At 36.0% G+C, this 24,220-nt stretch overlaps 1 protein-coding gene and 1 pseudogene across 1 annotated transcript; one reads left to right on the top strand and one right to left on the bottom strand.

Annotated features, from left to right (window-relative positions):
* The first annotated feature begins 1,116 nt into the window (after window positions 1-1,116).
* Window positions 1,117-14,313, top strand: LOC113771938. Its single transcript, XM_027316483.1, has 15 exons — window positions 1,117-2,567; window positions 3,176-3,319; window positions 3,414-3,571; window positions 4,152-4,362; window positions 4,691-4,928; window positions 5,039-5,189; window positions 5,277-5,575; window positions 7,403-8,816; window positions 8,856-8,899; window positions 9,001-9,371; window positions 9,461-9,612; window positions 12,681-12,891; window positions 13,199-13,436; window positions 13,522-13,672; window positions 13,771-14,313. Exons 1-15 carry the CDS (start codon window positions 1,289-1,291, stop codon window positions 14,038-14,040), a joined length of 5,331 nt encoding a protein of 1,776 aa, XP_027172284.1. The 5' UTR covers window positions 1,117-1,288; the 3' UTR covers window positions 14,041-14,313.
* Window positions 14,314-14,805: 492 nt separating this feature from the next.
* Window positions 14,806-18,531, bottom strand: LOC113771937 (annotated as a pseudogene).
* Window positions 18,532-24,220: the final 5,689 nt, after the last annotated feature.

Raw genomic sequence — 24,220 nt, 5'->3', positions numbered from 1 at the left:
CAAGGTTTTTATTTTGTCAAGTACGATCGCTCATGCAGATGGCACATTATACTAGTTTAGGAACTAGCAATAGAAGACTGAGTTCTCTGTCTCGGTTCCATGCCAAGATCGACATCAGAATGCCATGTGAAGCATTTGGCACAAGACACTTTCAGAGAATATTGGTAAGAAGGATTTTGAAAAAACCCAAAACTTCGATTGCTTGGTCTTTTGTTTTTGCAGACGTTGTCCTGCCATTCTCTTTCTGGTACTCCCGCGAGTAGTTCTTGAAATAAATTGCTGTTTCCCAACGACTCATTATTCATTTCTAGTCCTCTGTACAGTACAATCTTGAGGGTTGGTGATGATTTTTCCTCTAAACTTGGTATTTTTTCGCCCCTCATGGCAAGTTAAGTGATAGGTGAGCTGTTCCGGTCAATTTGAATTGTTCCCGTCTCAACATTCGATCATCTTTCCTCAAATATATAATTGAAGGTTTCCTTGTTCCATTCATCCTTCATAATTGACTAATGCAAGTAGTACAGCTAAGTCATTGGAGTATGTCATATTATAGCAAGCATGTTTTGGCAAGGATGAAGTAACATATAGTCAATTGATGAAATCACAGCTAAAGTTGATTCATTCTTTTTTTTCTGCGACTGATATTTTTCTTCTCCCCATCCATCCAGGGCAATAATTATTTATTTGATAAGAACCGAAGTGAAAAAGACCAGATTTTTCTAATTTATTAAATTCAATTATTGTGAAACCAAGTTTCTACTAATTCTATGAATTATTGACAGAAAGCTTAAATTCCCTTAGGGGACTAATTTCCGTTAGGCATCAATCGCAGGAAAATTCCTATTGGTTTAATATTCTAAATGTGGACACTGAAGAGATTGAATAGTCTGAGTCTTGATGACAGTAACGATTCTTCTTGAGGACAAAATTTGATACCAAGCCCTTGACTTCACTGCTTTGAGCCAAATACATCCTAATCAAACTCTCGTATCAATTTCCAAGCTCAGTTTTCATTGACTTCAAACTTAAATGTGAATACATATAAGTCTGCAGCATGTAATGTATAATAATTAAGCAGCCAGAGTAGAATCATTTAATTAGGATTTCAGATAAGATTCTTATGTTGACCTGGCCATCAAGTGAAATCCTAACTCTCAAATGTCTAATTGAAGAATTTAAGTGAATCCCGGCTTCAAAAACTTCGAAGTGTTTATCTTTTTCGCTCTTCATCCGCTTATTTCAGAGGATAGAAGTAGATACAGAGAAATGAAGCACAAAATCTAGAAGGATGATGACACTAGTTAAAGGTATCCTCTTGCTGTTTCCGATTTCAATTCTATTATTGACTCAAAAAATTGCCTGTGCAACAGATACCTTAACAACTACTCAATTCATCAAAGATGGTGAAACCATCATTTCTGCTGGTGGAAGCTTTGTGCTGGGATTTTTCAGCCCGAGTAACTCAAACAATAGATACGTAGGTATATGGTACCAGAAAATATCAATTCCGACTGTGGTATGGGTAGCTAACAGAGAGGTTCCACTCATAAATACATCTGGGGTATTGGAGGTGATCAAGCCAGGACTTCTTGTTCTTCGAAATGGTACGAACAGCATCATATGGTCTACTAATTCATCAACATCTGTACCAAATCCAGTTGCACAGTTGTTAGAAACTGGAAACCTGGTTGTCAAAGATGAAAATCAAGATAATCTGGAGATGTTTCTGTGGCAGAGCTTTGATTATCCGACTGACACGTTTCTACCAGGCATGAGGCTCGGTCAAAATTTTGTGACTCGCCTAGAGGTTTACCTCTCATCGTGGAAGAGTTACGAGGATCCAGCTCCTGGAGGCTACACATATCACTGTGATCCTACCGGATATCCGCAAAATTTCATAAAGAAGGACTCTAGTTTGGAATTCCGAACCGGACCATGGAATGGCCTAGGATTTAGTGGGGTTCCAAGCTTAGCAAAAAATCCCATATTCTCCTATCAAGTTGTTATTGATAATAAGGAGGTGTATTATGCTTACAAGCTTCTGGGCTCCACTACTACAAGGTTTACGTTGAGTCCAAGTGGTGTTGGACAGCGCTGGACATGGGACAACCAAACTGGAAGTTGGCTTATTTACCTATCTGCGCCGACAGATAACTGCGATAGTTACGGATTATGTGGAGCATATGGAAGTTGCAACACAGGAAATTCTGCCACATGTGGATGCCTGGATAAGTTTTCACCTAAAAATCCTGAGAAATGGGCCAATGGAGATCGGTCAGGTGGGTGCAGTCGGAGAATACCTCTGGATTGTAAGAGTGGAGATGGATTTCTGAAGTATTCTAGTCTTAAACTACCAGATACACGTAACTCCTCGTATAATACAAATATTTCCCTCGAAGAATGCAGAACTGTGTGCTTGAAGAATTGCTCTTGTACAGCTTATTCTATTTTAGACATAAGCAATGGAGGAAGTGGCTGTTTGCTTTGGTTTGGTGATCTAATTGATATCAAAGTGATGTCGCAAGGTGGTGAAGATATATACATTAGGATGGCTTATTCCGAGTCGGGTGAGAATTATACATCCTAAAATGCAGTTTTTTTTGGCAAAGTTATATTATTCTGGATTTTTGAAACCTGCATCTCTCTCATTTTCAGGAAAGAAAAATAAATAAATACTTCTTCAAAACATTGATTCCAGCAACCATGTTGATTTCTTCAAAACACTTCTGATGAGTTAGTTATTGTTACACTATGTTGTTTTTTTCTTTTTATTTTTCTTCTAAAGAATTGGGAGGGTAGGTAGGCTACCCATCCCAACGGACATGAGGACATCATTCTCACTGCAAAGTACTCTTTATTTGGATGATCCCCTGCCACACTTAAATCACACCGAAACTTAGGACCCATCCGAGGGTGGAAGCATAGTTTTTGGGAACATGGACATTTTCTTAAGTTCTTGTTAACTTGAGATGATGTTTACTTTGTGTATTTTATAGTATTTCTTTGCTCTATCTTATGCCTCCAAAATTTCTGCTATAACATTTGTCGAGTAATATAGAAATTCTCAAAAATCACTATTTATGCCATAACTTGAACATGTAGCTGTCTGTTTATCTGAATTCTTAACTCATCTAAAAGAATTTAACCGTTTTGTTTGCACTGAAAAAATTTGCAGTCTCCTTACAGTCATCCGTTGGAAAGAAAGGAAAAAAACTTGCCATAAGTTTGACATTGTCATTAGCTATGGTTCTGTTTGCCCTAGGCCTCATATTGTATCTTCAGAGAAGGAAGAAGAAACTTGCAAAGCAGAAAAAAGAAGGTAAAACATGGATATTTTACCTGATATTTAAGCTGGTACTGTCATTTGCTTTGTGTCAATATTTATCTAGTCAAGTATATTGTTGTGAATGCAGAATTGTCAGGACATAACTTCAGCATGGCCTACACAGATGAACACAACAACAAGAATTTGGAGCTTCCATTGCTTGAGTTGTCTAGAATAATTAAAGCTACCAATAACTTTTCATTCCAAAACAAGCTTGGGGAGGGTGGCTTTGGACCAGTTTACAAGGTAATAAAATATATTTCTAGTTTATGCTACGACTCACAGATAGACCTTTTATTTTATTTTTTTCAAGATTATCAAATTCATTGACAATTGAAATTGGGGGTATAGGAGCTTCGTTTACTTACATCACTCTACAATTTCTTGGCTCTAAAGCAGAGCCAATGACTATTACACTAAGCAGTATTTAATTGTGATCCTCATTTCAGCAGAGATTCACGGAGACTATTATCCTGGGCAGACATCTTACGAAAAATTGAAAAAGCTAGTTTGCAAGAATGATAATCCAAATTCAACCATATTTTGTATTTCGTTCCCATAGAGCACAAAAGCTCTATTAGGCATACTGTTTTATTTTTCAAAGTTGATCACCAGCCGTCAGGAGTTGTACCTCCTCTACAAAGTGGAATTTCCGTTAACAATATCCTAATATGTTTATACATCTTAGCTTGTTGCTACTTTTGATTAAAGGATTGTTTATAGCAAGAATTTCACCTTTCTTTCATGCTTCGCTTCGTTATACCATCTGCTTTTTCTAATCTTCAATGGATAAATTCATATCAAGTGCACATCATGCATGGTTTAGGGTCTCCTGGAAGATGGACAGGAAGTTGCTGTGAAGCGGCTGTCAGAATACTCCATGCAAGGACTCGATGAATTCAAGAATGAAGCAATCTGCATTGCCAAACTTCAGCATCGGAATCTTGTGAAGCTTCTAGGCTGTTGCATTGAAGGAAAAGAAAAGATTCTGATTTATGAATACATGCCCAATAAAAGCCTGGATTTCTTTATATTTGGTTTGACTTTCTTAACTCATATTACAATCTACTTAATTTTACATTATTTCACATGTCTAAAAATGTCGCAAAAGGATTACATGACTGTTTTCTGTTGTAACTGTTAGACTAACATCAACCATGAAACATATATACAAACAAGTCTAGCAGTTTGCTTCTCATAGTTTAAGATCTTATTCAGTTCTCGACAAAAATAGACCTATGTTCTGTTGTTGCATGTGCAGCTTCACCAGATACAGATCCTGTATTCAGACTTGATTAATCCCTAGTTTAAGTATCTCAATGGCAGGAAAACAGTAACAGAGCTGATTTTCGAAATTTTTGGCAGATCAAACGGGGAGATACTCACTAGATTGGCCTATGCGCTTCCATATCATCCAGGGTATTGCTCGGGGCCTTCTATATCTTCATCAAGATTCCCGACTTAGAATTATACATAGGGACCTCAAAGCTAGCAACATATTGCTGGATGCCGATATGAACCCCAAAATATCTGATTTTGGCACGGCTAGAAGTTTTGGAGGTAATGAGACTGGAGCCAACACAAACCGAGTGGTTGGAACACAGTAAGAACTCTACAAAACCGCCTTAAGTATAGAAGAATAATTTATCATAATTGATTATGGCTGTTGCATTTCCATGACATTTTTTTTTTCTGATGAATACTTCCAATCAGCGGTTATATGCCTCCTGAATATGCAGTAGATGGGATATTTTCAGTAAAGTCAGATGTATTTAGCTTTGGAGTCATAGTTCTAGAGATTGTTAGTGGCAAAAGAAACAGAGGGTTTCTTCATCATGACCACCAGTTCAACCTTCTGGGGCATGTGAGTGATACAAGTTAGATAACATTTTATCCTGCGTCTGCATGCATGCATAAATTTTATCATGTTAATATAACTGCATATGTCTAGGCGTGGAAGCTTTACAAAGAAGGAAGGGAACTGGAGTTGGTTGACTTGCATCTTGGGGACTCCTACAACTCATTGCAATTACTTCGATCAATTCAAGTGGGGCTCTTATGCGTGCAACATGGTCCAGATGATAGGCCTGATATGTCTTCTGCGATTTTCATGCTTGGAAATGATGGAGTATTGCCTGAAGCTAAACATCCTGGGTTTTTCATGGAAAGGAATGTAGTCAATGAGCATTCTTCTAGCACACAGACATCAAGTTCAAGAGGTGAAATCACAATGACCCTTTTAGAAGCACGGTAGCAACAAATTGTGCAAGTGTAATTAGGTCTCTAAGCTCTCATTGCGGAGGATTATTCTTGCAAGTAAAGGACATAATTCCTCTTCAATGTGGTTCTTGTATGTACTTGTACAGGTTTCCCACCGTACAAGTCTTCAACAATAGAAAGACAGTTCCAAGGACGTTATCAATCTATCTTTGCTGAAGTCAACTTGCAAAGCCTGCTTTAAGCACTGCTAAGTTTTTTATAGGTTAATCACAGTACGATAACCACATTCCTTCTCAATTTGTTTTTTTTTTTTTTTTAAATCCTTTCTGTCGCTGTTAGTGTCTAGAGGGTAGTTGTGGCCAATGCGAATTTCCCCTTGAATATAAAAAAACCCTCTTACCCAGAAGCTGCAAGGGTAAGTTATTTCAACTATAAGATTCCAATTTCCTCTCCCAGTGATTAGAGGTGTCATTATGTTCATCCCCGCCCAAACTCGTTCACCAATAATTCACCCGTTAATTTTGAATGGTCTAAATGGGTTCTCCATTAAATCGATTTAATTCGTAAGTAGTGAATTGACTCGACTCACTTATTTGTGCATATTTAAAAATAATTATACATTTAAACTCAAGTGTTAAGTAAATAAATTTAAATTTCTTACCAATAATCTTGTCAAACAACATGCAATGATTCAATTATACCCATTATTCAATTATAACTCGCCCAAATCTGACCAACTAACTAACTCATAATGTATAGTTCACTGCTGCTAACTACGAAGGATTTTTTAGGTTAATCACAGTACGATGATCAAATTCCTTCTCAATTTGTTCTTTGTTTTTTTTAAAAAAAAAAATCCTTTCTGTCGTTGTTAGTGTCTAGACTCTAGAGTGTAGTTGTGGCCAATGCGAATTTTCCCCTCGAATATCAATATATGGATCCTCTTTACCCAGAAGCTGCAAGGTTAAGCTAGTTCAACTCAAGATTCCAATTTTCTCTTTCTTCAATTGATTTTCATGTTTGACAAGTGGAGTGCCATCCACTTAGAAGTTGACCTTTGACAAAAAAAAAAAAAAAAAAAAACTAAGTGGAGTGCATCCTACTTGAAAGGGCAAAGAGTAGGACGTGGCGAGGAGATCTTGGTCAATGATGGCAGCGAAGTTGAAATTGATTGGTTTTTCTTATTCTTACGTGACAAAGGCCATCCAACTGGCCAATCTGATGGCAATTGAAGTGCAACTGACCTTCCTCAAAAGAAAACAAAAAAGAAAAAGTGTAACTGACCCGTTTCTTCTTATTCAACACAATAAACGGTATACCCAGTACAATTGCTTTGAATTCAAAATTGTCTTTTAAGTTTAATGTGGAAAAAAAAAATTTGCTAATTGTCACTATAAAATTGTTAACAGAAGTGAAAGCTTCTCGAGGGTTGTCTGTATTTGTTTTAAGAAGACATTTATTTTGCTGGAAATTACCTAAAGGTTCAACGTTCTGAAGCCTGCCTTCATTTCGCCTAAGCCGAGTAAATCAGTTTCCAAGTTTAGTTTCATTGACTTCATGCATTAAATGTGAATTCTTCTTGGGTTTCCATGGCAAGTAGTGTATATAATAATCACCCAGAGCGTAATCTTTTATTTAGCACATTAGGTAGCATTAATCTTACATTGAAAGTGACCAAATGAAAGCCAGACTCCAAGGGTCTAATCCAAGGAAGTCAGGGAATTCTAGCGTCCAAAGACACTGCTTGAAAGGCAGATGACTTGGTTTACAATCTGCAATTGTTAGTTTTGTGTCTTTCATCTACTTGTTTGGGAGGATTGAAGTAAATACGGAGCACTGAAGCACAAAAATGAGAAGCATGAAGAAATCGGTTGAAGGATTTTCTTTGCTGTTTTTGCTTGGAATCCTGTGTTTGACTCCGAAGATTGCCAGTGCCACAGACACCTTGGCATTAACTCAATCCATCAAAGATGGTGAAACGATGATCTCTGCCGGCGGGAGCTTTGAACTTGGATTTTTCAGCCCAAGCCAGTCGACTAATAGATACGTGGGTATATGGTACTACAACGATGTATCAATCCAAACCGTGGTTTGGGTTGCCAACAGAGAAGTTCCACTAGTCAATACATCTGGTGTATTGGAGGTTATCAAGCCAGGACTTCTTGTTCTTCGCAATGGTAATAATGACATCATATGGTCGTCTTCTAATTCATCAATTTCTGTACAGAATCCAGTTGCACAGTTGCTAGACACCGGAAATCTTGTAGTCAAAGATGCAACTGATGATAAACCAGAGACATTCCTGTGGCAGAGCTTCCATCATCCAACTGACACGTTTCTACCAGGGATGAAGCTGGGTCGGAATTTTGTTACTGGCCTGGAGGTTCACGTCTCAGCGTGGAAGAATTACGAGGATCCAGCTCCGGGACAATATACATATAGTTGTGATCCTAGTGGATATCCACAAAATTTCGTGAAAAAGGGATCTGTTTCGCAGTACCGCACTGGACCATGGAACGGGCAAGGATTTAGTGGAGTGCGAGGCTTGAGAAAAAATCCCATATTCTCCTATGAAGTAGTTGTCAATAGCCAGGAGGTTTACTATAGTTACAAGCTCCTCAGCTCCACTATTACAAGGTTTACCTTGAGTCAAAGTGGTGTGGGACAGCGCTGGACGTGGGATAATGTAACTCAAAGTTGGACATTATACCTGTCCGCGCCAACAGATAACTGTGACAGTTATGGATTATGTGGCGCTTATGGAGTTTGCGACGTTGGGAATTCTGCTACATGTGGATGTCTAGACAAATTTGAACCAAAGTATCCGGAGAGATGGGCTGAGGGGGATTGGTCAAGTGGCTGCAATCGCAAGATACAGCTGGATTGTCACAAGGGAGATGTATTTGTGAAGTATTCTGGCTTTAAACTACCAGATACACATAACTCATCATATGATAGGAACATATCACTCGAGGAATGCAGAACCGTATGCTTGGAGAACTGCTTTTGTACAGCTTATTCAAGTTTAGACATAAGCAATGGAGGAAGTGGAAGTGGGTGTTTGCTCTGGTTTGGAGATTTAATTGACCTGAGAGTCATAAATGATGCTGGGCAAGATATTTACATTAGGATGGCTTCTTCCGAGTTCGGTAAGGACTTAACATCATGGAAGATGCCAGTGTATAAACTTCTTTTTGTGCATTATAAACTGACGGTCTGGCTGGTTATTTCTCATAATTCACATTGTTTCTTCAAGGCAGCGGGGATAAGTTAACTAAGTGAAGTTTTTCTTATTTTTGTCTCTTTTTAGTCTTCGCCATCTCTGTCTTCTTCTTCTCTTAAACTGGATAGGAGGTAAGGGTATCCAGCAGCTTCTGCTAGGGAAGTTTGAACACCTAGTACACCACCCTATTAGAGAGTTTTTCCACAATGGCAGTATCGAGCTGAAACTGAAGGCAAAAGCGGCTATGTGAGGCAAATATTTGTCCGTTAGGTCAAGTTACATTGAGATCTTCTTTTCTTTATGCAGTGTGTGTTCCCTGTTCTTTCTTTGCTTTGAATTTGAAAGTGATCAATAGGTTGGGCAATACAAAGATTTGCAGAACTAATTTTATATCCCCAGAATGCTGTGTCTGCTCACCAAGTCTTAAAGTACTTGACCTTTTATTTGGTATTGAATTTTCAGTCTCCTTGAATGGATCGAATGGAAAGAAAAGAGTATTTGTCATAAGTTTGTCACTATCTCTTGGTGTGGTTCTATTGGCCTTCAGCTTCATTTTGTTTCTTCAGATAAGGAAAAAGAGATATCCAAAGCTGGGAAAACGAGGTAACTTGCATCTTCTATCCGCTGATCTGAGTAGGCTTAGTGGATTTATCACTGCAATTATTATGTCCACCACATATCTCACAATGCAGAAATTCCAGGACATATCCTTGACAGGGATCACACAAACCATGAGAAAGATTTCGAGCTGCCTCTTTTTGAGTTGTCTACGATAATTAAAGCCACCAATAACTTCTCAGACGGTAACGAGCTTGGGCAGGGTGGCTTTGGACTTGTTTACAAGGTAAAGATTCTCTTTATACTGCTGCAGCATTCACACTGTTTCGCCTGCATCGAATCTTTGATCTGTAAAAGATGGGGCATAAAACCTCGATTACTTTCATTGGTCACAAAATTTCTTGTTTCTAAATTCATGAGATTAGGGTTGTGAGTTTTGAAAAAGCCATACTCTGCAAGAAGACAAGGCAAGTCACTACTATGTGGCCCTTTTGTTGGTTTATTGGGGTATAAATTTAGTAACAACATCTTAGTGTTGCAAAAATGGCTTATAAAAGACTTGTATGAATTTGAAAAAATAAAATTGTTTCTTTATTCATAAACACCCTACTTATAGTGTTTACAAGGAAATAAATCAACACAATTCAGCTAACAATTCTCTAAAAAATCTCAACAAAAAAAACTACTTGATAACATGATCTTCTACTTAATAAATCATAGGTAAAATATTTGTTAACAAACCAATATTTTTTTTTTTGTTAACAAATATCCTATCAATATTTATTCTTCTACTAAATAAATTATTTTGATATCAAACACAATCTAATAAAATTTGTAAGAAAAAATTTGCATATATCAATACTCCTTTTTACCATTTTTGCTGCAAATTTTCAATTGTCTTCTTAAATTTTTGAACTTTGTTTTAGACTAGACTTTCATAAAAATGTCTGCAATCTTATCATCAATCTTGCAATGTTTCTGGAGCCAAATTTCAAAATCAACACTAAATTTTCTGATGTATTCAAATGATTTTTTTGCAACTTGAAAGTGGAATTTCCATACATAATAGACAAACCTGAAGAAGAAATTTGCAATACAAAAAATGATTGTTATGAGAGACATAAAACAATCCTTCAAATTTTTGTATGGCTTTTTATTCACTTTGTCACCACCATCATCTTTAGATAGTTTTTCATAAATCTTCACAACATAAGCTCCATCAATCGCCTCTTCAGTGATCTTTTTTTAAATTTTAGTAACATCTCAGTTTTTTGATTCACAATACTGCACCGTAGAATTGTCAATTTTTGACAAATTCAAAGAAAAATTTTTGCCTCTTATTTTCACTGAGAAAAGCTCATTCCTAACTCAGTCATATATAACACAAGTCCTATTTTTGAAGATGATAAAATAATTCTTCTTCAATAATTGTCCAATACTTAACAGATTTTGATTAATTTTAAATACATGCAAAACATTATAAACAATTTTAGTACCTGGATCATAATTAACAGCAACACTATTCTCACCTTTCATCTCAATATAACCTCCATTTCCAATTCTAATGTTGGAGATTTGCGATTTGTCAAGTTTTCTAAATATAAATTCATCATATGTCATGTGATGAGTGCAACCACTATCTATTAGCCAAGTTTCAAGTTTCAGTACTGAAACTATTGCTTGCAAACAAGTGGTCACGAAAAGTTACTCCTTATCTTGTTCATCAACCATCTGAATTTGATATCCTCTTTTTCCTTTATTTTTGCAAACTCTCTCTATATGTTTCATCAGTTTACAAAACCTACATTGAATGTTAGGTCTAAACTAACAATATATTGAAAATTATGAGATTTTCTTATAGTGTGAACAGGAAATTTTTTTGTCATTTTTCTTCTCATCTTTGTTATATTTCTCTTGGTTGTTTCTATCACCTTGTCGAATTTAATCCTTATTTGTTGCTTGAAAAACACCTTCAATGACTTCTTCAGTTCTTATGGCTCATCTATGTTCTTCTACTTCTAAAGCATTGATCAATTTTGGCAAGGTAATTGGAGAGAAATCCCTTGAATCTTCAAGAGAAGAGATCTTGGTTTCAAACTTTTCTGGTAAATTCATCAAGACTTTCTCTACAACTCTGCCATCCAAAAATTGTTCCCAATCAACCGGATTTTGTTCATAACATTTAAGAGTCTATCAGAGTACTCTTTGATGTTTTTTGTGTCTTTCATCCTAAGGAGTTCAAATTCTCTCCTAGGATTCAAGACTTGCGTCTATCTTATTTTGTCATTATCTTGAAAAGCCACTTTGAGAGCATTCCAATTTTTCTTTACAGTTTCACAAACCATAATTTTTGTGGATACTGCATCGAAAACTGCTGAATGAATGCACTCCATGACTTTTGATTTCCATTTGACTGCATCCCATCTCTCATCTCTGCAATAGTTAGATCTTCCGGTAATTCAATAATAGAATCTGTCTCTACCATACCCCAAAGATCACTGACCACCAAATAGGACTTCATTTTGACAATCCAGATTTGGTAGTTGTCACCGGTGAAACTTGGAGGATTGAATAAGAAGTTGTTTTCTGGCATTATTTATGTTGAAGGTTTAAGCGTATAATTTTATAATGAAATAGAAATTTTCACCAAGTTCACTCACTCTCAAAAAAAGACTCAAATCCTTAAAATATAGGCTCTTGATACCACTTTGTTAACCTTTTGGGATATAAATTTAGTAACAACACTTTAGTGTTGCAAAAATGAAAGACATGCATGAAGTTGGAAAAATAAACTTGTTTTTTCATTCATAAACATCCTATAGTATTTACAAGGAAACAAATCAACACAATTCAACTAACAATTCTCTAAAAAATCTTAACAAAAACCTCAACAAAAAACTACTTGATAATATTATTTTCTACCTAATAAATCATAGGTAAAATATTTGTTAACAAACCAATATTTTTTGTTGTTAACAAATATCCTAACAAGACTTATTCTTCAACTAACTAAATTATTTTGATATCAAACACAATCTAATAAAATCCGTAGAAAAAATTGGCATATCTCAACACCTTTCTTTTTTCATATATAGTGGAACAATTTTTAGTATCCTGGTATATCTTTCAATATTCATTGACTAAGCTATACTTCCTGCAAAAATTGGATTTTGAGTAAACCGTCCGTATAAAACTTTTTACCTCATATTGAAGTTGGCACTTTGTGTTAATTGAATAGCTGGTTCACACTCGGTGACTCATCTTCACTTTTAAGTTTCAAGATACCTCATTTTCCTACATTTTCCAATAGTGAATAATTAAAGTTCATTTTAGTACATCACGTGAATGCATTAGGGTCTCCTAGAGGAGGGACAGGAAGTTGCTATCAAGCGACTTTCAAAAACATCTGCGCAAGGACCAGATGAATTCAAGACAGAAGTCATATGCATCGCCAAACTTCAGCATCGGAATCTTGTGAGGCTTCTTGGCTGTTGCATTGAAGAAGCTGAAAAGATCCTGATCTATGAATACATGGCCAACAAAAGCCTGGATTTGTTTATATTTGGTTAGACATTCTTATCTCCTTGTAACTAAATCAGCCGTTAGAAAATTACACACTACTCTTACATGTCTAGATATCCTCTGAGAAGGATTTTGTCTCAGACCTCTTTTTGCTGCATAATGGACAAACATGAAACACGACATGCATGCAGACACATTCAGATACACTGCTCATTAATTTGAATTTCAGTCAGTTTTAAACAGAAATTACTTCTGCGGTCAGCATGTACAGCTTCACTGATTGTGGATCCTGCATTTGGAGTTCTCTTTAGTTGAACAGAACAACTAAAAGTTATTTGAAACTTTGTCAGATCGAGAAAACAGCAAGGTACTTGATTGGCCTAAGCGCTTCAGCATTATCCAAGGCATTGGTCGTGGAATTCTCTACCTTCATCAAGATTCCCGGCTTCGAATCATACACAGGGATATCAAAGCATCCAATATTTTGTTGGATGCTGATATGAACCCCAAAATATCAGACTTTGGAACAGCTAGAAGTTTTGGAGGGAATGAGACAGAGGCCAACACCTGCCGCATAGTTGGAACAGAGTAAGAATTCCATGTTTTTGTAAAATGTCAATTCCCTTTTGCATTTCCATGAAAATCTTTTATCTGATGATTTCTTGCGAAACAGTGGCTACATGTCTCCAGAATATGCAGGAGATGGGCTCTTCTCAGTAAAATCGGATGTATATAGCTTTGGAGTCCTAGTACTAGAGACCATCAGCGGTAAGAGAAACAGACCATTTCTCCATCAAGGCTGCCACCTCAACCTTCTTGGACATGTGAGCCATACAACTAGCAACTTTGATATAGAATCCCATATTCTTATGCATGCATAGGCATGCTGCATTAATTATTTAGTCTGATTGCAAATTTCTAGGCATGGAAGCTTTACAAAGAAGGAAGGGAACTGGAATTAGTCAACTCGCACATAGTCAACTCGTGTCATCCATTGGAAGTGCTTCGATCAATTCATGTAGGGCTGCTATGTGTTCAACAATGTCCAGATGATAGGCCTGACATGTCTACAGTGATTTTCATGTTAGGAAATGAAGTAGTTCTGCCTGAAGCTAAACAGCCTGGGTTTTTCATAGAAAGCAATATAGTAGTCAATGCTGAAATGAGCATCACACTACTCGAAGCAAGATGAGGAGTAAATCGCATCAGATACTTCTCATAAGGTTCTCTGAACTCATATTCATAATGCGACTATTCATGCTTGCAATCATTGGACAAAATCTGCTTTACTTTGTTTTTGTGTGTACTTGTACAAGGTCTGTACATTACCAAGTCTTCTAAAGGGAAGACAGTACAAGGCACCCTCATCATTTTTCTTGTTACCAAAGCATACATGAAGCAACAAAATTTTTGCAGAATGCTTCAACTATTAGTGATGGATTGTACTCTTTTGTTTTGTCCTTCAGCTGCATTCTAAGAAAATGATATACCATTGTACGATTAAAAGCTTCCATTTACTGCTTTGACTTGATTGCTGATCGGCCAACAAGACTTCAAAAACGGATCAGCCATCAGTTAAATTTGTTAAGGGTATTATTTCATAATATTGTCACAGCAATTATGAAATCATTTTATCAAGTTGAAATTAAGAAATCACCACTACACTGATCAGAAGCACGATAAAAGGGCCTAACAAAATTAATCGGGTTTCTAGCCTCCCATACCAAAGAATCATTTTCTGCAATTTGAGAATAATTTCGTGTTCATCTTTTGTTCTTTAGTGTCTACGTACTCATTAATTCCCCTACCTAGAAGATTTCGTCCATTAGCTTGTGCTCTCGTCAATTGTTAGGCTTTTTCCAAAGTACAGATCTTGAAAAATGCTGTCCATTTGCTTGAAGAAGTGCCTTTGATTGGCGCATTTTGATATAGAACTTATGCATGCATGTTCACAAGGTTATTTCCAAAATCTTTCAGTTTGTGGTTTCTGAATCTAGAAAAGGTTCCTAGCTGGTCTATTATCCCAAGAAAAGAAAAATAAAAAATAAGATCAGATCAAATAATGTGCAATTTACTATCACTGGTCTAAGCTCTTCTACGTTATCTAGAGGATGGCTTGGCAGCTACTTGTCTTTTGAGGCTGTTCTATTAGGACTATGGCTTCCAGTTTCAACCAAAAAATATCTAACGTAGACTTTGCATAATCGGATTTTCTCTTCCAGCGGGGTAAAATGCTGGCCAGTAAGGCGTTTTCTGGAGGTTGGAAGCTGAAAGCAGGCTAAAAACATGAGGCCCCCAGCTTCTGCGAGGAGCTTTCCGAGTCCAACGGGCTCTTCTCTATCTTCCTTCTAGAACGGTTATGGTCACCGCATTTTTAGTTTGAAATCTTTCCTCAGCTGATGCCTCAGATACCCTCGTATAACTGTCTTTTAAGAAGAAACCAGGATGCTTTGGTTGAGGTAACGACACATTCTCGTTGCTTAACATGAAAACGACTTCTGCCATTGTTGGCCTGTCCTCTGGAAGCTTCTGAACACACAACAGACCCACCTGAATGCATCTCAACACTTGGGATTCGACAGATGATTCCTTCAAGCACTCATCCATTAATTGCAAGGCCTTATCTTCATTCCACAATAGCCATGCCTGGAGATATTAAAGATACTAGGCTTGATCATGTTACTAAGGTGAAGAAATTTAGTTTTAAGTGAAAGGGGAGAAGAATTGCTTCATGTTTTATTACATGCCCCAGAAGACTCAGATGCTGATCCAAATGGTCAAGTATTCTGTTCCTTCTGCCACTCACAAGCTCCAGTAAGAGCACACCAAGACTGAATACGTCAGATTTGACTGAGTATGTCCCAGAAAATGCATATTCAGGAGACATGTAGCCACTGCACGAAACATCAGATTTTAAGTCAGAAGAAATGGCCACTTTACAAATCCAGGGCAAGTGGTTGTCAGTGCTTACTATGTTCCTATCACCGTCCTTGTCTTGCCTTCTGTCTGATCTCCTCCAAAACTTTTAGCAATGCCGAAGTCAGAAATTTTTGGGTTCAACTCACTATCTAGCAAAACGTTGCTAGCCTTGAGATCCCTATGGATAATTCTTAATCTGGAGTCTTGGTGAAGATAAAGAAGTCCCCTTGATATTCCCAGGGCAATTTCAAAGCGATTTTTCCAAGCAAGCAACTTTTTTCTACTCTGATCTGCAGGCAGGAGGTGGTATTATCAGTGGGTTCTCGATTATTTTTGTAAGCCAACTTTAATTGATCTTAGTTGCTAAAGATTAGAGAAAGAAAATCAGACCGAAGATAAAATAGTCCAAGCTCCCGTTTGGCATGTATTCATAGATTAGCATCCTTTCATTTCCATCAAGACAATAGGCTAGAAGCCTTACAAGATTTCGGTGTTGAAGACTGGAGATCAAAATAACTTCATTCTTAAACTCTCCCAGACCTTGCCCAGAGGTTTGTGAGTGTCGCTTCACTGCTATTTCTACTCCATTTTCCAATCGACCCTACAATATTCAAATAAAAAGTATGATTTCGTTCAATTTTGTAAATCAAGAACATAAGCAAGTTTACCTTGTAAACAGGTCCAAATCCGCCCTCTCCGATTATATTAGAGAAAGAGAACTCTTAGTTGCCGTGGTAACAGCTTCCAATTGATACAATGGTAATTCTATGTCGTCACTGCCTATTTGGACACCTACAACAAATTGATACTAGTCAGTGGACTATAATTTCTGTTGGCTTTACCTTTCTCTAACAATAGAGTTGGAGTTGCACTTAAGAGTACAAAATCAAAATTAGAACATGAACTAATGAAAAGAATGATACTTTGGAATGTAAATGGATGGTAAGGTCTGACAAGTCTCTGTTACCTCTTTTCTTCTTCCTTCTCTGAAGCATGCACCAGATGAAAAAGCAAAGGACAAGCATCCCTCCAGAAACTAATGGAATCACTAGAATAAGCACTGCCCTTTTGTGCTTCTGATTTTGGATTGCATCTGCCTTGAGAAAAATTCACTTTTACCATTGAAAACACTTTCACTGTTTGCATTCATAAGGCTAATGAGTGACAAGTGACATGAATCCCTACTGTTTAGCAGGTTAAAATTTTAACTGATAAAAGTAATTACTGAAAACATCACTGTGGCTTCATGGGGAAAACCAGAGGATGCATATGACTAACAAATGTAAATTGCATTTGTTAGCATGAATGATTCAAGTGTTACAAATTGCAATAGCTAAAGAACAAATATGAAGAAATTATGCAGATGGTTTACCTAATTCTGATTTTGGCATCCGTAGATATATATCTTGCTCGCTGTTTTCGTCATGGTACTCCTGAATATCAATCAAGTCACCGAACCACATCAGACAGCCACTACCTCCGTCGGTAATATTTGAGTTTGTGAAAGCAATACAAGAACAATCCTTCAAGCATTCTCTCTTACATTCCTGACTGGTCATGCTCCGATTCAGACGAAAGTTCAGGAGGTCTGGCAATTTCACATTTCTAAGCCTTATAAAACCTTCTCCTTGCTTGCAATCTAAGGGGGTTCTCCTTATGCATCCACCAGCCCAATTTAATGCATCCCAATCTACTTTTGATTTGGGAACAAATCCGTCCAAGCACTGACAAATTGGGTTACCGTTGATCCTGCAAATGCCATTAGGACCACACTTACCATATTCTCCACACATGTCATAGGGCAGCATATACATGATTAACCAATCAGAACTTCCTTCATTCATCACATACCGCTGAATTATGCCTGATGAATTCAACGTTAGCCTCGAGAGTATTGAGCTATACCTCAATTCGTACGAATAGTACACTTCTTTATCATCATAAACAAAAGTAGCTGCAATAACAGTGGTGTTCATCACAGAAAAACCGCTAAATCGCTGTCCATTCCACAGGCCAGAGCGGAACTTCTTCACTGAACCCTGACGAAGAACAAATTGAGGCAACCCAATATTGTCAAGTTTGTAAGTGAATTGTCCTGGTGAAGGATCACTTTGATTTTTCCATGATGTCAAGTACGAGCCAGTCTGCAAGTTTATTCCTTTCTTCATTCCAGGGAGAAGCGTGTCAGTCATGAAATCAAAGCTCTGCCAGATATATCTTTCTGCACTGAAATCATCGTTTCTTCCGAGAACCAGGTTTCCAGAATCCAACAGCTGTGCAACCAAGTTCGTTTGAGCATCTGTCGAAGAAGAATTGGATGACCAGATGATGCTTTTTGTTCCATTGAGAAGTACAAGATTTCCATCACTGTTGATTGTCAGAACTCCATTTGAATCTGTCAGTGGAGCTACCCTGTTTGCAACCCACACAATCGTTTGAGGAGATCTCCTGTACCATATTCCCAGATATCGGTTAGTGGAATCTTGGACAGGAAAGAAGCCCAGCACAAAAGTTTCACCTGTGGAGACTAGAGTCTCACCGTCGGCCATTGTTTGGTTTTGGCTGATTGTATCAGTTCCATAGCAGGATTGGATCAAAAGAAACAGGAGGCAAGAAAACATCGAATTTGATATAGACTCCATTGACATGTCTGAACAAAATGGGAAACTAAACAACTTCCTTACAGCCTGCCATCCACTGGCCTCCGTTTCAGAACTCAAGATTGTGAAAGCACTCTATTATTCTAATCATTCTATAGAGGAAAAATCAGCTCCTCTGAAAGAATTTTGAACCATAAACACATATTATTATTCTAGAATATAATACTCTATACATTTTTCTTTGGACCATGCCTTTCAAATTTGACGGCTGGGAAATGAATTGCAGGACTGAGAGGAAAACTAGATAATTTTTATTCATGAGGATATGACATGGTCAATTCCAGATTCAAGAAGAGTTCGCATGCAATTTTTAATCCCTGGAAATGCTGAATAAATAGGTCCTATAGCAATTACTTTGTCATTATTAAGTCTTCTTGAATTACTAGTTAGAGCATTGGCGTTTACTTTGAATTTTTAAGGTTGATGCATCCATCCATTGGGCAGGAGTCGTTAGAAACTTAAAGAGATGTCTTATGACTGAGCCTGCTGGGAGAACCTTTTGTTTGGCTTGAAAGTAACTTCAAAATCATTTTTATTTCTCCAATTAGATGTGACCTTTTTTGAAAAAAAAAAACTTTTTTTTTTGACTTAGCTAAACCCAGTAAATTTTTAGTCTTATTAAACCAGTCAGAATCGATTCACATAGCTCCGTTTGCTAAATTTGCGGCAATTGATATGACCCAAACAGTCTTCCTCATTTTTCTTATTGACTGAACCTGAGTATTTTATTTTCTTAGATTGACTTTTTAAGATGTCAATTTTTGCGACAATCTAAATGCGAATTTCAGTTCCATTTGTGACTTTAAAAAAATTACAAGACACGCTTATCTAATACTAGTTCTTTTCAAGTAGTATATTATTAGGATAAATCTTTCCTACTCGATACATGTCACATGTGTAAAATATGGAGTTAAATTTCAAACTAACATAATGATGTAGCATTCATTCAAATCCGTTATACTGTTTATGCATAGAAAGGATTGATCATTTACCAAAAAAAATAAAATAAAATAGAAAAAATTGATCCACATAATATGATTCTATTTCATTATCTCTGTCTAATTTTTAGGTATTTTCACCCGTTGATTTGTAGACACCTTTTTTGTGAATCTTTGTTATAATCTTAAACGATACAAAGTAACAAAAATCCTCGTATATCACTATCAAGTATACTGCGTCTGGATTTGAACCCACGCCTGCTGGTTCTTCATGGAACTGGTTCAAAACGAGATGGGAAGCTGCATCGAAATTTCCTCATGAATGGGAAAGATTCAAGAAAAGGATGGTTCGAGTAAGACATTGGCCCGTGAAGTGTGACCCGCCTGTAAAAAATTTTCCTGTTCCTATTTGTCTTTTTATCAAGAGCATATGATCATGCCGACCTACAATGATAACCTTCCTTTAAGGTTTTTAACCTGTAGCAAAGATTCATACACTAAAAAGACAGAAAGAATTCTGCTTTAAAAAAAAAAAACTAATTAACTTAACGATAAGATACGTGAGCTCTATATCAGAAAAGCAGGATACTAGATCAAGGGACTAGTTACATTTAGCTGTCTTCTTCTCCTCCTCCTCTTCTTCTTCTTCTTCTTTTTTTTTTTTTTTTTTTTTTGCCCTCCAAACTGTTCTAAATTTTATGGCGAGAAGATTTCCACATCATTTTCGCTTAGGTCAATGGAATGCTTACATTCTAACGAGGCTATAATAAAAGTCGTTCAGGAAATTTAAAGAAAAGGATTTTTTTTAAGTCCTGATTAAGCACTGCAAATATTTCGACTTTCCACAATATGGTCTACTCTCTTCATTTTCTTGAAGTTACAAAAGTTTTAAACTTAAGCAAATTTTTAGTGTCCAGTTCAAATTGTCCTACCTTTTTAACCAGTTTAGTAGAAATTTTTAGGTCAAAACTTTATAGATTAGAAATGACATGAATTTTCTTTTGGTTTTCCATAATCTGAACTTTGACGAAGTCGACTTCACTTTTTTTTTCCTTTTTTTCGACAATCGGTATTAATTTACTCTACACCTACTCTAGCCTTATTTAAGAGGAAGGGCTCAACTGAGCCAATGAAAATCGACAGGAACTGAACCACTATTAGACTAAACGGATGCACTATACATTCATATAAATTTTTTAGAAAATCAAATATTGTAACAATTACTGAAAAGTAAAATTTGAACCATTGATCTCCCACCCCACCCCTACCAATCTTTAAGGAATTGGTGGTAGGCGGCTGGTGGCTACGGAGTCGACTTCACCCGTGCCAAGAAATTGGACGCCCTTATTAACCACTATTAGGGGTTGGAATCTCGTCCTACTCAAATGTCCCACATTCTGGAATACCGTAATTGATAAATCAGGCGACGTGTCAACTTCAAAATGACCGACGATGGAAAAGGGGGAACAATTAAAAATTAAATAGTCCATCTTCTCTTTCAACTGGAAAACTGACCCTTTTTTTTATTTTCTTTCTGAAATTTTGAAACTACTATAATTATTGAGTCTCTGAAATGGACTACTATTTTTCATTTTATTTTAGGTGAAACGAAATGAAAATGAAAGTTGCGGAGTGATGGGCATTATTTGGACTCCAAAGACTAATGTTATTTTGACCGGTTGAACCGCGAATCGGCCATGGCACCGGTCCGTTTCTATGCCATTGTTGATTTTGCCAGAAAATCGGTCAAAATCCGGTTGAACCGTGAAAACCATCGAATCGGATTGAACCGGCGGTTTTCCTGTTTTCAACTTCTCCCCCTTTTTTTTTAAGTTTTGCAAAATGCAACTATCAAGATTCGAACTCAAGACCTTCGTAATAGAAGACCAATGTATCAATCGTTGCACCATCACATCTTATTAGTTTTTTTTATAACTTATTTATATAAAACAAACACTCATATTTCTTTTTTCCATTTATCTTACAAAATCTCATTCTCTCATGACTCTTTCTTTTTAATCTTCAACTCTCTCTCTTTCTCTCTATCCTCTTTTCTTTTATCACTCCCTTTTTAATCAAACCTCTTTATTTTTAATTTATTGATATTTTCTTCCATCTTTTAATTTTGTTTTTGTCCATTAAATTGAAAAAAGTTAAAAAAGAATTATTTTTCTTTAACCCAAATTATTTAATGCCACAACCACTCACTTTTATCTCATTTTTTGTTTCTTATCAAGTTTACATTTCTATTTTCGATTCTCTTGACTTCCTTCGAACTCCAAACTTCCTTTTTTAAATTGCAATCTCTAAATCCCAAAACGTAAATCAAAATTTAAGTTCACAATGTCTAAATTCTCATAGACGTGAATTTTGTATAATTTCAAAATATTGTGATATTTTTGGGTTGGATATAGATATAATTGAAATTGAGATGAAATTTATTGTTTTAACTTATAATTTAAAAAATTTATTTTTAAAAATTCAAGTTATTAAAAAATAGTAAACTTTTCATCATATAAAGTATTAAATTAGTCCATTATATGTCTTATTTTGTGCATATATATATTTATATAAATTATTTTTAAAAAAATTCATTGAATCGGGGTTGAACCGGTTGGACCAACCGGTGTCCAACCGGTTCAACCTCGACCCTTTCACTTCACCGATTCAATTAACTGTCCGATTTTTGAAACATTGCTTTCAATCAGCATGCCCGACGTCTAAGACGTGCCATCATGTTTCATAAGATCAGGTCTTAACACTGAAGATTAAGGTTTTTCCTATATATCATCGGGTTAGCGGAGGCCTTAGGCAAAAAATGATCTATCTAAGAACGGATTCTTGGGAAGGATAGTCATATGACATCTCTCCAAGTTCCACAGAGATGATTCAGTTGGCAAAAGCAATCATTCTTAAACTAAAAATTTACCATGAATTTTCTTTCGTCCTTTCTCTCTTTGACCTTTATCGTTTTCTCTCTTTTTTTTTTTTGGGGTGGTGGTGGTGAGTTGTTGGATTTTAGGAGGATGATCATCAATTTTTTTATTTTTTTTTTCCATTGACTTATTTCATAAAAATATTGCAAAAAAATGAAGTCGAATAACAAGAAGTTTACAATTTGTGGTAGCTAATTTACTTGGAAAAAAATATTTTCTTACCATTATCCAAATGTGATGACTATGTTGGTCATTAATTTATAAGTGTCTTATAAGCGACTTAGGGCTCTAGAGACATGTTCTGATCTGTAATAATGATCAGAGTCCAACTTATCCAAATTTTATATTATCCAAAAAAAAAAATTCTCAATCTACTATACGTTAAAATTGTGCACAGGTAAGTGATAAGTTCATTGCTTTTGTAGTTTTCCAAGGCATCCAACGTGTTCTTGTTTTTTTTTTTTGTGTGTGTGTGAAATAAATCCAAGGCGTTGCCAAAGGGAAATTTCTTGCTCGGCTAACTGCAGTGCACTAGCGTGCATTCCAAAAGATTTCTAAAAGGAAAAAGGAAAAAGTGACGGATGAAATTCAAACTTAATAAAAAATACTTCGTGAGATTAGTGTTGATTTATGCATTTCTAATATTTATCTGCAATACTTAAAAGTCTAGCATAGAACTTTGGTCATTGGTTAAATATTTGGAGTAGTTGGTATTATATATAGATAGAGAACAAGATGATGGATACACCTATAAACACTAAGCATTTCAATAATTAAGGATTTAAAGTAGCTTAGAAATTGTTATGAGCGCATATATCCGGCACGTGCCTAAACGAACTTCAACTATTCAAAATAATCTATAAAAAAAAAAAAAAAAAACTTCAAATTCTCAACAGGATAGAATCCTGTATAAGGTGGCACGCAATTCAAGTTTTCTCCCCGTAAAATTTTGACAAATTTCAATAGCTTCTATATATGTTAAGCTATTTGCCCTACTAACAAAAGAATCTTTTTAACAAATTTTATTTTGAATTCTAGAATTTATAATGTGTCTCAAATCGCAATTAAAATTTCTGATTCCGTCGGTGGCATGACATTTACTATATGCTAACCTCACAAGGGTGAAACATAAAACTAGATTAGGTCACATCCCAACTGCTTTAATTGATGTCAACAGTCCTGATTAAATCAAGAGATTCGGTTAACAGTAAAGTTGTTGAGGGCCCCAAATTAATGTCAGCCAGGTTTGGATAGAGATAATTTGAAAAAAAAAAATTTGTCTCATAAATTCAAATCACCTTTTTATCTTATATACGTCACATCACAAAAAGTGCAACGGATCTTCTGTCCCACTTTTTATTATATTGCTATTTCTCCTTCATAAACATCATATTTTAATTCTTTTTTATTTTCTCAAAATTCAATAACTATTAATTCAGTAAAAAATAAATACAACAACTTCAAAAAAGTAATATATAATAGAAAATTAAAAAATATAGCAGAAAATTCATAAAAAATCTCATTTTTTATGCATTTTGATTTTTTGATTTTGTTAAATTTTATGTATTACTCAATTAATAGTTATTGAATCTTAAGGAAACAAAAAAGAACTAAAATATGATGTTTATGAAGGAAAAATAGCAATATAATAAAAAGTGGGACAGATAGTGGCACAAGGTGTGAGACAGAAGATCCGTTGCACACAATAAGTTCTACCGTAATTGTCTCAAATAAATCATCCAAATAAACTCTAGTCCAAACAAACTCAGTACTGGTATTGGCTACAGCGGAAAATGTTACTGCGAAAAGGTACGTACGTGGGGTGGGTGAACTTTTAGGCAGCTTACAATTATTCCCCAGACCCATGCAGCTTCGTGGAAGGAGAACATCCTTCTATTCAAGCATAAATAACGCTACCA

Source organism: Coffea eugenioides, chromosome 5 (assembly GCF_003713205.1).
Source record: "Coffea eugenioides isolate CCC68of chromosome 5, Ceug_1.0, whole genome shotgun sequence".
Lineage (NCBI taxonomy): Eukaryota > Viridiplantae > Streptophyta > Magnoliopsida > Gentianales > Rubiaceae > Coffea > Coffea eugenioides.
This window is presented reverse-complemented; position numbering and strand designations above follow the sequence as displayed.